General features: G+C 39.4%; 2 protein-coding genes across 2 annotated transcripts in view; both read left to right on the top strand.

Annotated features, from left to right (window-relative positions):
• The first annotated feature begins 554 nt into the window (after positions 1 to 554).
• On the top strand, positions 555 to 6,968 carry si:rp71-81e14.2 (uncharacterized protein LOC100002239 homolog). Its single transcript, XM_034203535.1, has 4 exons — positions 555 to 690; positions 858 to 1,208; positions 3,011 to 3,150; positions 5,863 to 6,968. The coding sequence occupies exons 1-4, from the start codon at positions 639 to 641 to the stop codon at positions 6,007 to 6,009; spliced, it is 690 nt and encodes a 229-aa protein (XP_034059426.1). The 5' UTR covers positions 555 to 638; the 3' UTR covers positions 6,010 to 6,968.
• A 4,143-nt stretch (positions 6,969 to 11,111) lies between these two features.
• sept9b (septin 9b) overlaps positions 11,112 to 17,369 on the top strand; it is an 80,921-nt gene continuing 74,663 nt past the window's right edge. The window contains exon 1 of the mRNA XM_034203359.1: positions 11,112 to 11,242. Coding sequence (XP_034059250.1) covers positions 11,221 to 11,242 — 22 coding nt within the window. The 5' untranslated portion in view covers positions 11,112 to 11,220. The remainder of the gene's footprint in view (positions 11,243 to 17,369) is intronic.

Below are 17,369 nucleotides of genomic sequence, written 5' to 3' on the forward strand. Positions count from 1 at the left end.
GATGTTTCTTGTGCTCGTGAAAAGTTTCATTCTTCACTACGTGAGCGCTTTCATTTTTTGTTTGCTATTTTTGTCATCTCGGCTAGAGATTGATAGTTACCCTTTTTGTTGTTCACTGCTGTATTGGAAAATAAAGTATTTTACAAATACTTTACCTCTGTCTCCCGGGTCGTGCAATTGGGTCCTACATCCTAAGTGTCTGAGTTCGTAACACTAGTTCAGTCACATGTGTTAGCCTGGCACATGGACATCTTGGACATGTTGTTATGGGAACACAAAGTCACATGACCTGGCCCATGACCCACCAGACTGTTCAGTGTGTGTCACTAGGGACTTCATAAGATAAAATAAAGGCTAAAACTGTATAAGGAACTTTCCAGAATATTTGAAGGTCATGTGACACCTGTGTCATGGAGGGTCCTTATGGTTAGAAGTTGTTTAGCCCCTACCTTTTCTTCCATTTACACGCAGGCTAAGGTCATATCACTGTCTAAGGAAATGACTGAAATCAAAGGATGTTGTGTCACAGTTGTCGCATCATTGCCAATATCACACAGTAAAGGAAGTGTGTTGGCCTTGCTGTCAATGGCTGTGGCTTTATGTGAGAGACAAAGACAGGATGCAGTCAGTGCTGCGCGATGAGGATCCTCAGTTGTTTCACACTGTTGCTCTTTCTTTCTGCCAATGCAGGTAAGATGATTTACTTTTCAAAACACTTTTGAAAAACATGTTATTAAAGTCTGTGTGCAACATCGTTCACTAGACCAGCTGGTTGTAAGACTTTTGTGCAGCAATAGTTTTACATTCTGCTTTCAGATCTAGATTGTTTTTGGGACATTTCTTCTTCTTTTCGACAGACAACAACGCAGTGTGGCGAACGTCTGGCGAGACTGTCACCTTGAGGTGTTCCGTTGCAGGGTGTCCCAACAGTAACAGCAATAACGAGTATGAAGGGATGTATCTGTATCTGAATCAATATCATGAGGAGCAGAAAGAGGTGCAATACTATCACTCTAGTCCAGGAACATCTGACAACATCGCCCCGAGAGAGAGATACAAGGACAGGATTCAGACAAATGGATCTCTGAAGGACCACACCATCACCATCAGCCGGCTGACCGTGCACGACTCTGGCTTCTACCGATGTGTCTTCATACATTTTCCTCATGGAAGAGTCACATGCAGTGAACATACACTTTTTATAAAAGGTGGGCTTTTATTTAATTTTTTACATCAAATTTAAATTCAGTTTTTATTTTAATGTATAAAGATTCTCAACAGTATATAAAATAGGTTAACATTGCTTGTGTCCCCACTGCTGAAATAATTGTATTTGTAAATTCAATATTCAATATTCTTATATTAATATTCATTTGTACTTTTCTTCCGAGTTTATAAAAAGTTAATCCGTAGAAAAGTATTGAAGAGGTAACGCTTCTCTTTGAAACAAACTTGGCTTATTTAATCAGGGGGGGTAACATTCAGAAATCACCAAGACAAAGAAATTGAACATATCCTAAATGACAATACTCATGTTTGGCGTCATTAAGAGTAGATGCAAATGGATGGCACAAGAACATTTGTAACATTCATGTAACTACATTTACCTGATAACACTTATAGTATAAAGTATACTTTTACTTCCCTAAAATATTGAATTGCAGTGGTTTAAGGGCTATTTAGTATTTTTACAGGGCTACATTAGGGCTGGGCATCTTCACTGGTCTCACGATTCGATTCGATTACGATTATCCTGTCAACGATTCGATTCAATTCGATATCCCGATGCATCCCGATGCATCACGATTCAAACTAATGCGTTGCATCCTCAATTTTCTATATTACTGCACATGGCTTATTTTTCATCAATGCATACATGCAGTAAATACATATGAACTCTCTTTTTATTATTTAGAAAGTGCTTCAGAAATCAATAACATAAATGTCTTGACATTAATTTATAAACCAAAATAAATTAATTGTATAGGTCTAGCCTCCCTATATCTATGTGTGAAGTTGTTCCATCCTCAAAAACAAAAAAATAATGCTTCTGCAGTCTAGCTGCAGCTTCTAGCAACGGCCTTCTGTTAAAAAAAGGACACTGAATGTCCTGAATGTGGCATCACACACAGGACTTGAGTCTGAACACAGCAGACAACAGGAGTATTTACAACAGCATATACAAACACAAATACTGCATGTGGGTGCACACTTACATTCTCTGTCTTACTGTTACATAAATCCCATGAATGTATGAGATTAAATTAGCTTCATTATATCTCAGTGATTAAGTGAATAATAAAGTTTCTATCGGGCCACTATCAGCCTGTCACTCGTTATTTTTCAGGGAGGGGGCGGGGTTTGGAGGAACGGAGAGGAGACGGTGATCGCGGAAGCTTTTTTCCTCCTGCCTTCACAAACTTTACACACGTATATATCGTCTGAAAATTGCTAGAGGACATTCATACTTTGCAATCCAAGACTTAATTAAATCCACCAAAAACCTGACATGATTGTAACGTGATTATTTTTGAAAAACATAAATCCCTGTGCCGCAGCGACACGGAGTGATTCAGAGCGGGTCCTTCTGCTGTTGGTTCTGGACTGGTGGCGTTGTGTTGGTGGACAAAGCAGACTGCTCCGTGTTTGGTGTTGCTGTGCCGCTGTGTCGCTGTCACGTCTGTTCCCTGATCTCTGCGTCACCGACCAATTTGATATTAAAGTGACAAAAAAAAAAACTTTATAGTGAAGCAACGTTACTACGCTATAACCGATTATCTTCCGTCACTGCATCGATACCGAATCGTCCACGTCCGCATCGCAATGCATCGTAGAAACGATTATTTTCAACACCCCTAGGCTACATACATAAAATACCAAATCAACAAATCGGCTAATGATGATTTAAAGTTGTGCTAAAGATGCTATCACAAGATGTTATGCTAAAGGAACATTTGCATGAAGATATTTTATTTGGTGTAACCCAGCTTGCTGTCATCCTTTAATCCAGGAGTGGCTCCATGTCCCCCAGCAGAGGTTCCTCCTGCCCTTACCTGCAAGAATCATCTTCCTCTGGTGTTAATCATTGGGACAGCCTGCACCGTCTGCACGATCGCCACCATAATCTTCATCCTGCTGATCGTCCCCAGGGTGAGTTCAGATACCTCTTCCCATCGCTATGGGCATGGACTAAAATCCTCGAAATGCTCTGCCATCTTCAGCCGTGGTTACTGTACCTCCTGTGTGTTGAGACATTATTCACTCTACATCAGGGGTGTCAAACTCAATTTCATTGCGAGCCACATTAGCATTATGGTTGCACTCAAAGGGCCGGTTGTAATTTTAAGACTATATAAATATAGATATATAAATATATGATATATATTAAATAATGTATTATATTATATGATTGGCTCTGCATTGGATTATTATCAGTTCTGGTAATAACTTCATAAATAACTACGACTGAAAGCAGAAGTCTAGGGCAAATAATTGCAAGCAAATATTCAACAATTACACCAATTGTATTGTATATAATATTCTTTGCAATTTCTTGAGGGCCACATACAATTAGGTTGCAGGCCAGATTTGGCCACCCGGCCTTGAGTTTGACACCCCTGCTCTACAGTGACGTGCGGTGACGTTCATGGCTGGTGAGGCACTGACTCTTTCAGAGTCAGATTTACAAATATTAATTTTAAACAGACTGTTCAACAAAAGGATACCCCAAATCTAAATATTGGATTGTTCTTTCTTAGTAAGATCCCATGTTCATTTTACAATTGTGGTCTTACCTTGACTTGAAGATGAAGTCCATGCTATCCTTCTGGACAACAATCTCCATTACATTTTTGTAAAAGTCCTCCTTATCTCCCTCTAGTTTCAAAACAAAAGTCTAGTTTGTTGTTACCGTCTCTACGTAGAATAACAGTAGCAACAAGAACATGTGGGCTCACGTGCGCCCCCTTCAGTGCGGCAGAGGTTATGGCTGCCTCTCCAGGTGCTTTTTTCATTGCCGTTGTATGGTGAGACCAGCGGGCCTAAATATCATATATACGTGAAATAAGTTATTTAGAGACTATGGATGGCGAGGATAAATGTAATAAAGGGATCTACAAACATTACATTGGTGACATACAGTGAGATGGTGCAGGCATGCGCTTAGGGCCCGCTTTCCAGCCAGTTTCTGTGGGGTGACGCATTCTGAGGTGAGGCAGAGCTCATCTGTGCCTCACCTCACCACACAGTAACTGGCTTGAGCGCGCTCACAAAATAAGTGCCCGCGCTACATTAGTGCCGGCGCTCCAGCCATTTACTGTGGGCTTACGTGAGGCAGAGCTCGTCCCTGCCTCACTCCTCTTCGCTCCCATGTAGTTGTAGCGGAGCTCGGCCAATTTGCTGATTTTGACTATAAAAAGCGATTGGAATCATACATAAATCACAACACAGATCAGTGGAGACATTTTATTATTATTACTATTTCGTTTTTCTTTAGTTGTTTTTTTCTTTATTTCCATTACATGGACACAAAGTGCCCGGACCTAATCATTATACAAGTCACCAAAAATAAAATGTCAATGTTCATATGTTTATTGATATTTGACTTAATCACATGCTTTTTGATGCTTGGTCTTCAAACATGTATTCTGCCTTCTCTCCCAAGCTTTGTAGACATATTCCTTTACAGAAAATATACTCTAAAGCAAACTCACATTTTTTCATAGTCATTTAGCCAAGAGATATCAACATTATCAACATTTTCTCATAGACACAAAAGTAAAATAGAAAGTGAATCTTATTCTCAATTTCTCCTAACTCCCACAACATTCACAGGGTTATTAGTCATGTCTGAGTGTAACTATCTGCGTAGGGATGTTTGTCTTTTACTTTAAATTATACTCGACTTAAAGTTCTGAAATGTAGCTTGTATTTTTTATTCACACCATATATCGTCCCACCATTCTTCTATATGCATAAAAAAAACGTTGATCTTAATCTCTTCAACATAACAGCGTACTGAGTACTGGAAAGTGAATAACAAATCATCAAACAGCCAAAACCACCTGCTGTAAACAAGATGTTCCTCTGTGATATCTGCAGCTCATGTGCCGATTACAAAGATAACCACTCTTTCACAGGAAGTGGGGACAGCTTCTTTAAACGTACTGTTTGTGTTTTATTCTGTTCAGATTTCTTCACATGTTGTCTAAAGATAAATATTACACTTTTTGTTAGAGTAATTTCCTTACAAAAAAAACTCCTTACTGACTTTTAATTTGGTAATACTTGAAACCCTCAACCATAGGGGTAACAATTACTGTAAGTGCATTGACGTGAAAAAGCACGTAAAACACAATACAAGATAAGCATGTAAAACACAATACAAGATGTTCACATACTCTTAAGATCCTTACAGTTCATTCTTAAAATAACTTAATTTCAATCAAACTAATGTCATGTTATAAAATCACAAATGTAAAAATGAAGGAGTCCTTGGTTAATTTGTCCTATGTTTATACTGACTAGACACTGCTCTGCCTGTCTGCTTTACTTGCCTGCAGAGAGAATTCATACTGAATGTGTGAAGAACTCTTGTTTACATTACATTTGCCATTATTCCTGAATAAAATAAAGAATAAAAACTGTGATAAGCTGGCTCCTCCAAACTGATAATAGTCTGGATATCTTGGATTCTCCATTAACAAGTCCCAAGATTGTGAACATTTGTGCATTTAATTTGTCTTAAATTTGTCTATATTTGGTACCTAAAAAGTTCTGTAATGTCTATACATTTTTTCTGATGTCAGTACACACCATCATAATATCAGGCGATCAGTGATAGTGATATTTCCCTACCAACAGGTCAGAAGATGGGTGTGCAGCAGAAGAAGAGCAAGAAGGCTCGAGCGGGTCCCGAATAATGAATATGTGTATGAAGTGATGACAGCCAGAGGCCTCCGCCCTGCACTGGAGCAGTCCTCTTCGAGCACGTATACAGGAATAGCTTAGCCTAGCTTTCATCAAATATTGTTGCATTGGTGGCCAACTTCCACTTAGCATTGGTTTACTTTCATGTCTACCGTTACAATTATGAAACAAAATGTAAAAAAATGTGTAAACACTGGGTTATAAAATCTCTAAATGAATTGCTGTGAAAGTATTACTAAAAGCATTCTTAATTAGTATTGCTTAGTATACTTTTTCAACTTTAAAATCTGTTTGTAGGGGCATTTTTTGACAACACTTGAATACATTAACACAAGTTATATAACAAATAATATTTTAATGGCCTTCATTTAATTAATGTGTCATTACTTAAATTAACCTACATTAACATTGATATGAAATATACAGTAGAATACACACTGTCTTACTGGAATTGCTTTGCCTGGCCTTTCAAGAGTTTTGCTCTAAATCTAAATAATTACAAATACATGTAGGCAACAAACAACACCGAGCACTGAAACTATATGAAGATAACAGGGGATAGATGCAGAGGAAGTTTGATTAAGACAAGGAGGCAAGACTCTGAAAGAATGAATGATCTTCAAACATGTGTTTGGTTTCACTTCTGTGGCTACCCAGCAAGGCTGCTTACGGAAAAGAAAAATATTGCTTGCAAAAATACATGTAGGCACAAACGACCTACTTAACAAGAGGGGGGTGATGGGGGGATATATGTGGGTTATAGAGTTCTCACTTACTGATAAAAATCCTTCTATATATTTTTTCAGCGTGCCATATGTGCGCTGGTTATGATGACTGAAATCATTTTCTTGTACAAATCATCCGTACACCAAATGAAACCTACTTCATAATTCAACATTTGTGCTTTAGAATAAAACTTCACACTGATTTTTGTAAAGATGTTTATAAACAATGTGAGCTGATTTGCATTGACAACAAGTTGTATCTGTACCTGTGGATTTGAAAACAAATGTAAAATATTCAATAAAAGCAACACAAAATAACTGACACTCAACGTTTGTTCCTCCTGTTGTTAAAAGTTATGTGGCCGTATGTTTACTCTTGAATACTCTTGAACTTTAGATCTATCCTGTGGTATTCACACATTTAACCACTTCCCCTAACAAGAATGGGAGGTGTGAGTGTTTAGAGGAATAAATAAAATGTGCATGCTATTTAAAAGTGTTCTATTTTCTTCGTATCTAGCTATACTATGCTGTAACAACTTAAATGTCCTCTTTTTGGGATGAATAAAGGAATTCAGGTTCTGATTCTGAATACATACTTAAAGATGGACACAGATGAATACAACTTTTTTGTATTTTGTTTACGCCAGTTCAAAACAGTTGACTTGAGTTGCCCTTATTGTTTAGCCTTGTGCTTGTTTTGCACACCACTGCCAGCCGACCTTTGCTTTTTCACCATTTTATTTCACATCATGATTAAAATATGATTTGTTTGCATAACAACAAACGCAAACAAAATGACTCCCAGTATTTCCATTGAGGCTAACACCCACACCACATTAACACCAGATGAACTAAAACTGACAAGCCCTTTTAATAATAAAAAACAGGCTACATCTTTTTATGGACACTGTTGTTTTCTTATAGATAATACTGTACATAACACACGCTTTGCTAAAAATGTGTGAAAATACTTTTATACACTAGCAAGCTTTGAATAGCTTTATATAGGCCCTCTTAATATCACTGATCTTTTGTTCAAAATAGCTTTATATGTAAGCCATCTTAATATCACTGATCTTTTGTCCAAAAAGCAAACCGTCCTGAAATGGTCAAGTGCAACATGTAAACACAGATAGATGTGTTTTGCCTTTTGTAACTTCAATAGCTGACAGAGTCCTTATTATGGCAGCAATAGTCAATCAGAGTGGCCAACTTTTTATATTTTTGCAAAGGTTGTGCAGGGATATAAAGAGTTTAGTTATCTATAATTCATTGCTAAAAAGGTTATTCTTTGGTTGTCTTAGAAATAACATTTAAAAATATGTACTCAGTGTATTGATGCTGTGTGATTGAGGTAAATGCTCTTTTATCACGACTTGTTTGATCAAGTACAGATTGTTTTATCCAAATCCTTTACTGAGTGTGCCTTTGAGCCATTTCACCTTAAACAATAACAAGGTTACATTAATCAGTCTACACTGGAAGGTTTGCATATAATCATATAAACATATCAATAAACGTATATCATTACTGCCCCCTTCTGGATTTACTGTTCCAAACACTTTTTTAAAGTCTTTCCACCAGACGAGACATTCTTAAAAAACGAAATATACTCTTTTATTCTGGCTCTCTGTTCCCCTCTTCAGCCACATTCTCACTACATTCAAAAAATGACCACGGCCCCTTCTGTGGCCAGTTTCCATCCGTCCACTAGATGGCCTATGTCTGCCTTCCCTCCTTCCCTAATCACCTGACTCCACTTAGCGCCAGCTCCAAAACGTACCCGCTCAGATCCTGAGCGCCTCTGTTTGGCAGCATAGCTGCTCTACTGTTTTCGGACTACCTGTTACCTGCCTGCAAGACCTACTGCTATTTGGACTCTCTGCCTGTAAGCTATTTACCATAAACTAGTAAATCCATGCTGCTGCCTCCAATTGTCTGCATTGGGGCCTAATCACATGATGACGAGATGAAGCCTTATGAAGGTTTCCAGCCAATTGGTTCGTAAAAGGGTTCATCTCATGAGGCTTCATCATGGGCTTCAGTTGAACACAAACCCCCCTGTTGGTCAAAGTGTGTAAAACAGGAAGATTTTACATCTCAACAGTGTGCTCTATCTCATACAGAGTTCCCAAAGAGTAAAGCCTTAGAATAACTCTAAACAACGAACATAAAATCATATTTTCATGTTAACAATATTGTATTTATTCCAGTTTAATGATTGTGATTGAAAAGCCTAAAGAGGCTGGTAAACATTGCAAAGAGGGATTTGTATTCCTTAATAATATTTGTAAACTTAACCATGTTGTAGCCTGAGAAAGGCTAAACCATATCAAAGAATACATTTATTAACTACATTATCTCATTTAGCTGTAGCTTTTATAAACAAACACAAATACTTATTGACCAGTCGTTGAACCAGGGTCCAGGGACCTTGTGGTTGTGAGTCAACTGCTTTCCAGCTGACCCACAGCCCACACATTGAATCTACCTGAAAACACTGCACCATTTATTCCTGTATTTATTCTTCTATTTATTTATTGATGTTTTTATTCCTACTTTTATTCCTACTTTTATTTATTTATACTTATGACATTCAACCTCTATATAAGTGAGAGTCTGAGCTCTCTTAATTCCATCGTGTCACCGGGCCCGGGTACAGGAGGGGTAATATCGTTCTTATTATACATCCATGGCATGGGTAATATGAGCGTTGTGGTTCAACCATAGGAGTTCAACCGGGGTTCAACCGATCTAAAGCACTTTCTGAAGCAGTCACGTGGTATTGAGGGGCAGCGAGGCTTCGTTTGTCATCGATGACGTCACTGGCCCAAAATGATACAAGCCTCGATACAAGCTTCACAAAAAGCTTCGGGGATTACTCGACACACGCTCCGAAGCCTCGGCGCAGCACGTAACATCACTACTAATCATTGTTCACCTATATTACCAACCTTGGCAGTAACTAAATAAAACTTGATTAAAAAAGTATTACTCCATCCATTTAGAAATGCCACGCTGGCTCGCATTTCCATTGCAGGGCCTCGCTCGGCTTAGTACGGTATAGTTAGGCCTTCTCAGGCTCACTTTATGCTGCGTTTCCATTACAGTTTAGTAGCTGGGGCAGTAACTATAGTAACGCAGTGTAGGCGGAGCCGTGACGTCATCTTCAATGCGAACCACAGAAAACCAACATCAGCCGTTAGTTGTTAGCCCTCAGAGCTCACAGCTCCTCATCTATTCAGAAACTAGACAAAAGTTAAATAAGTACAAACCACAGACTGTCTGTGTCATGGCGAATACAATCGCTGGTTTATTTATGTCTGTATAGGCCTTTGTTGTGAGTGTGGACGGTCGGAGCATATACTGCGTTAGCTTAGCCGATCTCCATTTAGAAAACACGCATTTTTAAAGGCACGAAACGCTTAACCGCGCTGTAGTGGAAATGCGCCATAACAAGGCCTGACTGGGCACTTAAATGTAACCATCATGTTCCACATGTGGTTTGCTGTTTAACATGTGAATTGGTTTGAATATTAACTTATTCATGTACTAAAAATGTCATGTTTTTATTTTGTATTGCTTTGGAATCATCATTTAGGTATTGCCAGTCTCACTTTGAACCAGAAGAGAGCAGTATTGGACATCTTTTACAGCAACACACAAACACGTGCTTCTATGTCTGATGACAAAACACAGAAGTGCCTGTATTCAATGAGCACCAGTGTTGGGGTTAGCTTTGATTAACTCTGTTGTTGCAATGTGATTGGTAATCGGCTGTATATGTCAAACGTAGAGAGCATTATCGTGCCTTATCTCTTTAGTTTTTTTAGTATGTCATATATCTAAACAGTCTTTATATACAGGAATGTGAGGGGTGATATAGATTCAAAAGCATTCAGAGAACTGTCCGTGCAGCTTAGTCAGGAATTTAAGGTTCTTTCCACCATTATTCGGTGCTTAAATCCCTCACCCTCATCACTCAATCACTATTTTCTCCACAAACTCATGTCATATACAAGTTTAGTAAACAATTGCTATCCATAAGTTCGCAACAATGAAGGCAGTAATGGCATTTTCCCCTCTTGACTCCATCATATACAAAAAACATTTCCAAGGCTTAAGTAATTAGTTGTTATTTTTATAGATGATTTTTAACACATCTCAATACTGTGGAGACCAACTCTGGATATATCATGCCATTGCCAACCCTGCACAACCTCCAACTGGGATCCGTGCGTAAAAGCGCGTCAGGAACTCCCCCATTCCGCCACCCCCACGCGCAGTGCATGGTCGTGCAGTCTCAAGACTCTTAGCTAAAGTGCACATCATCGGGCTCACCGCATCACACGGCATTTCTGCATCTGCGCTGCCTGCAGTCATCACGCACTGCGAGCGAGCCGCACATAAAAACAAGTGCAGAGAAACTGAGACAACAAAGTCCAACGCTGCTTTTTGTGCCAACGGAACCGCGCGAGACGGACAGTCCCAGGTTTCCTTTTGAGGACCGCAGCGCTGATTTGATTGACAACTGAGAGAAGTGGACCAGCAGAAAACCAGGAGCATGAAGAAGACTGCCAATACAGGTACAGATGTCTCAGAAATGCATACTAAAATACACTTAATATGGTGATGTTACTTATTTGACCTAGTTTAGTCAGATATCACATTATCTAAACTCCGGAGAAAAATCATTACAAATATGAGTTAAGCATAGAAATAATATTAAAGGACCATACTTTAGTATTTTTTTTTTGAATACTTTTGATTTATTTGCATGTCAAAATAATACATGCACAATATCTTTGAGTAGGACACGGAACTGTTTAAGGGTACAGAATATATTGTTAACAGCACTGCTGAATGTTTAAACTTTATTTAGTTTGTCTTATTGTCTTTTTTTAAATGACTTTCCAACTTGCCAAACCCTGTCACTTAGTCTTCACCCCGTCTGTTGTTTTGGGACAGTTTGTTTTTCGGCTGAGTGTACAGCACCCTGGGGAGAACCTCAAGGTCCCCTGGCTATTAGAGTCTGATGTGCATCATCATCATCTGTCGGTCTCAGCCTGACCTTCTGTATGGATGCACTGGCTGCTCCAGGCTGCGCTCTCTTCATAGATTCGTAATGCTGATCGTGTGTGTTTGGCTTTAACAAACATTTTGGATGTTTGCTTGCTTTTGTCAGTGTTCATGTTTTTGCTTGCTATGCCTTCTCATGTGCTTTGACAGCGTACATGCATGACACAAGTAGTGGGTGCTTGTGTGTTATACAACTCATCTCTGGTTTTGCTCAAGCCCCATATGTATGTTTTCCCCTTCCAACATTTGGGAACACATAATGGGCTCTGGGGAGAAAAATTAGGTGTTCTAGATTTGAAAAAGCACAAATGTGACACAAGCTGATGCTTCAGAGGTGTTGAAAACAGGACGAATATTCACCACAGAGTTTAAAGAACTGCATGTTAAATAATAGACAATATAAAAGTACATCTGTGTTTAGGTCGTTGGAGTTGACGACCAATTTACTTTCTTTTCAAAGTTGGTTTTTCAGTGGGGTTTTTTTTATTCCTGGTGGGAGGTCCTTTACCAGGTCAACTGAGACTTGAGGATTTATGTCTTTTTAATTCGCAAGCAAATGACGTTTTACAGACATAATGTTTCAAGTTTCTGACCTTCTTACTCATTCTCTGCTATTACATTACACGTGGTACAGATTAGATTTTCTTAAAAAACCCAATAAATAACCATGTGCAAAGCAACTATCACTATAACTAACACAAACACGGCAGCAGTCTGGAGCCTTGAGGAATCAGTACTTGACCTTTCAGGGAATAGTAATATGGGAAAGGTCATTCTCAGAGATGAGAAGCTTCCCTATTTAAGGGGTCTTATCACTAACTGTCAGTTTCTATCTCTGGAGATCCTCACCGCTGCACCTGCCCTGAGACAGCACTGTGAGACAAACACACTCAAATGATTTGCTGTTGTCTTTATCCAGTGGCAGATTGGTAGCTCAGTAGGTGGCCAGACTGCTTATGAGGCTGGCAGGGGGGGGGGTCAACAACAGTGTCTGTCAATTACCTTGTGTCTTCATCAACATGTTCACAGATGGTGGGATTTTTCAAACTTTTCCTACAAACATAGAAAGTCCAGTAAAGAATCCTTCCAGATGGTTTGTTAGACCAGACTGTCTATCACTTTTGACTGAATGATGGACGAGTATTTCAAAACTTAGGTCTTTATGTACTTTAATGATTTGGCTGACTGGTTATCTGATCTCTCTCCAGGCAAAGGCAAACCATAAGACCAAGCAGCCATACGCAATGCTCATAGTAGCTCCAGCAGTTTCTCCATGCACTTTGTTGACCTCAAGGTGTCAACATGATCTGTCAGGCTGGAGCATTTCATGGCTGAACTGAGTAGGAACCCAATTATCAGTACCAAACATTTCATTGCATTCTGGTCTTTTACATAGATCTTTAAACTTGTGCCAAGCAAAAATAGTTTGAGTGGGTCTCTGAGTGTGCTAAAGTTTTAGAGAGCAGATGTTTGCAGCTTTGTAACTGAGAACAGCTATCATCTGCTTAAATTGTCAGTACAAACGTAGAATTTTGCTGTGAAAAACCCTTTTCAAATATAATCCCTGTTGTTACAATAATAATACAGTACATGTATTTTTTTCTCCATAAAAGCATCTCAATGACGATGTCCAAAAACCCCATGCAAATACAACTTAAAAGCCTCACTTTTTGCCTCCATACTTTTTGGGAAGAGCTCTTAGATCCATGTCTGCCCGAGTCACTCGTGCTTAATTTCACTCTCCAAGTGGGAGCCTTGTGTCGTCCCTCAGATCACGAACAAAAATATGTTTGCCCCCATGTTTGATAGCCTGGTGGACCTGGAGCTTGTTGGGCTTAATGAACTAGATGTACCCATGATGTTCTGTAGTTTCAAGTAATGTGTCCCTGGATGAACACAGAGTCCCAGTGGAGAGAATGCACTGCCCCCCCCCCCCACCCTTTATACTTTCTATCGTCCTACGCATGAGAGATCCCAGTCAGCTGTGTATGTATTCTAATGGTATGGTCATTTTTCAGAACAGGCTCTTCCTCAGTTTGAATACACTCTTTTGTGATGAACATTCGCTGGGGGCTGGTTGTGTGTATGTGTTTGACTTCTCTTCTTTCATAGAAGAGTTGATAAAAAAACTCAGGGAAGCGTTCTTGATGTTGACGTGTGGATGGAACTGACAGATGTGATATTTTTAGGTCGTCATATAAGAAACCATAGACTTCATGTAAAACACACTGACTACCACAGTGTTGGATGTCTGGGGGAAACATTCTCATCCCGGCCAATTCTTATAAGGAAATGGCTAATTATTACAATGACTCAGCATCTCAACGCACCACACTCGAGGGGGTGAAGTCTGGGATTTAGCCTCTCGGATTACATGTAGCCCACACTCAACAATATTTAACATTAAGCCGATTTTGTTTGGGGCATGTTAGACTGGGGATGTACTTCTAATGAGAAAGGCCACTTGTGTAAAACCTCCTATTTGTATCCACACACAAATTATCATCATTTATAGAAATTCAGTAGAATGATATCATATTATCATGGAGTTGTTTCACAGACTAACTATGTTAAAAATGCTGCTGGTAGGTATGAGTGTTATCATGGCAAAATTACCTCGAGATACCATATAGGGAACTACCATAGACACCTGTTTGAGTCTTTATCCAGGTGTTAATGATTGCATCACCATTGTACAAAATGCAGTTACGAAACTCTGAAATGTTTTTAAAGTTGAAAAAAGAGGAGCCCAGATCTGATGCATTGTCAGACAAGCCACGATTTGGGGGGACTGAGTGCATTACCTCTGGGTCTAACTGGTTTCTTAAAGATGACATGACACTTTAAACTGCAGCATCCATTATGTCATCCATCCTTCCACTAAACCACACCAGTAGGTCCCATTGAGGACGAGCAGATGAGGAGAGTGAATACAGCTCTTTATTTCACTTCAACAATGGCTCTTCAGTGACAGCTAAGCTCAGTCTGATTCATACTGTATCTTGGCCTGGACTGCCACCACACTGACTACTACTCCGTGTGATAATAAAGCTGTCTTTAATACATTGCTATTTATCAGTGAGTTAAATACACTTCCTGAGAGTAAAGCTGCCAAGCTCTCTGGTTGGTATAATCCTCACCACATTAAACGTCTACACTACCTTTATCAGTCTTCCTTCCTGGGGGCCAAGTACAAAAGCTCACCGTCTTAACCCTGAGGGCTGCCTTAAATACTGGGAATTCAACAAAAGTTCTCTCATAGAAAGGAATACACTTTTCTCCCCTTAGATATCCTTTCCTTCAGCTATTAGCCTAATCCTCTCACTCCCACTACAGGAAGTGACACATGGTCTCTTATGGTTTTATTTCTCACTTTATCTCTCAGAGCTGTAATTCCTATCTGAGTAACCATAGCTTTCGGCTCTCAAAAGCTAACCCACACTACAACAATGCATGGTACCATGAAGCGGACCTCTCTCTACTGAATAGCCCCATAGACCCTCGCAGTGCACATGCACGACGAATGCCAGTATGACATCATCTGCCACTCTGTCAGAGTTTCGCTATAAATAGAGATGGTCGATGACGTTTGAGCTAACAAAGCCCCCCCCCCCTGTGAACAATATAAGGATGAAAAGGGGCCATGTCACTGCTGCTTATCATGATGAGCAGCCAGCCAGTCGTGAACGATTACGCTGCGTGTTCATTAAAGAAACACCTGATGTTACAAGCAGATGCCATTAGTAAAGCATGGGCTGATCATAACGAGAGCACCACTGTTCCTTTGCATGTTGTGATCATTTCATGTAATGAGTAACATTAATATTTAGATTTTCTGTCTCATGCAAGAGCAGTTTTATTGTAAATGCATGTACAAGCAGAAGAAACATGTGACTGTAACCTCATAGTAAACCTAATGATGTGTAAAACGCACATTTGAGCCTTTACTAATTCAACTATCACTACCCACAACATTTTACAGAAACTCACCTTTTTAATTATTTTTTCACAATCTTATTTACCTAGGATGTTTATTTGAGCTCTTTGTAGTTCCCTATTTATTTAAAGATGCTTACAGCTACTTTTGTTTGATGGCTTTCAAGTGGTATATGTATATGAATGGTTTATAACCGGGACATCCTTTTCATATAATGCTCTTGATGCACAGACAAGACAGAAAGCAGAATAAATATAATAAATAATAACAATAATAAGATTAATCTGTCTTCTATTTTATTGAATAATCTTTTGGTCAATCAAACGTCAGTTAACAGGCCCATCACAATTTACCAAAGCTCAATGTATTGTTATAAAATGAAAAGTTTGGCACATTCGCTTGAAAAATTATTGATTAAATAAATAGATTTGGTCTACCTTATCACAGATATATCAACGTTGTCATGCATGTGAACCTTTGAAGTGTTTATACCATGTTTTTCATGGCATAAATGTTAAATCAGGTGATGTACCCTTTCGAAAGTAAATATCTGAATTGACAAAAAAAGATCTAGGGTCAGTCAGGCCCACCAAAAAGTGTTTTTAAAAGTCACTTAATTCAAAGTCTTAATGGATGCAGTATGGTTTTCACACTCTGTCGTCTTGCATTTACTTGTGAGGTGCTGTGTCGCCAAACTCCACATGAACAGAAATTCCCGCAGAGCTCATGTGTCAGGAGTTTGCTGCGTGTGTGTTCCCATAGATGTCTCATGTATATGTGTCTGTAAGTATGCTAGTAGACTATGTGTAGACTGTCTGGGTCCGACATGTAGATTTAGACATCAGGAGCTTGGCATGCTGATTACAGAGTTCCGCAGCCACAGGGAACCACAGGAACTCTCTTCTCCTTCTCCCTTCTCTTTCCCTCTCCAGCCCCATCAGAGGTGAAAACAGCAGGCCTCCAGCTGATGTGGATGGTTTCTGTGCCTTATGATAATCATCCAAATCACATAGCTTTGCTCCGTTCAGCCATGCTCATTCTTAGCTTACTTTTACTTAATTACCTCATGCACAGTTAAGCAGTGTGGATTGCAAAAGCACAATGAGCTACATTACACACTGTAGCAAACACTAAGCACTGCTGACAGACTGTTATTGTTCCAGTTTAGCTAATTTCATATGGATTTGTGAAGCCATCATTTCAGACATTCAAAAAAAACCTGCAGAATGGATAAAAGGTGTTGTAACTTCCACATCGGTTTCAATTCTATCTTTTAACTTGGTGTCCAAATACTTGTCAATTGCTACAACGGAGTCCTCTTTACTGTGAGGGATCTGGAACTTTAAGGATATCCCTTTGTTACGTATCCTGCTGCCAACTCCCTCTCACATCTAATGATTACCTTATGGTGAGGAGGAAATAGCCAGCAGTGTTACCACAACCATGCTGGAACAGACAGACTGCACTACTAGCACTTTTACAGCCTCTGACAGTCCAAATGACCTGTGAGTGGGATTTAAGTTGTGAGAGAACTAGAGGATATAGACTTATAGGTTAAAGTCTTGGGGTTTTCTGTAGACTGGACTGTGTGTGTGTGTGTGTGTGTGTGTGTGTGTGTGTGTGTGTGTGTGTGTGTGTGTGTGTGTGTGTGTGTGTGTGTGTGTGTGTGTGTGTGTGTGTGTGTGTGTGTCTCCATC

This window comes from Gymnodraco acuticeps, unplaced genomic scaffold, assembly GCF_902827175.1.
Source record: "Gymnodraco acuticeps unplaced genomic scaffold, fGymAcu1.1, whole genome shotgun sequence".
In the NCBI taxonomy this organism is placed as follows: Eukaryota; Metazoa; Chordata; class Actinopteri; order Perciformes; family Bathydraconidae; genus Gymnodraco; species Gymnodraco acuticeps.

Bases quoted from the DNA above. Each gene is read 5' to 3' on its own strand.
- si:rp71-81e14.2 (XM_034203535.1), top strand. From the start codon at position 639: ATGAGGATCCTCAGTTGTTTCACACTGTTGCTCTTTCTTTCTGCCAAT. The intron at 691-857 runs GTAAGATGATTT...TCTTTTCGACAG, and splicing joins CTTTCTTTCTGCCAATGCAG to ACAACAACGCAGTGTGGCGA. The intron at 1,209-3,010 runs GTGGGCTTTTAT...CCTTTAATCCAG, and splicing joins ACATACACTTTTTATAAAAG to GAGTGGCTCCATGTCCCCCA.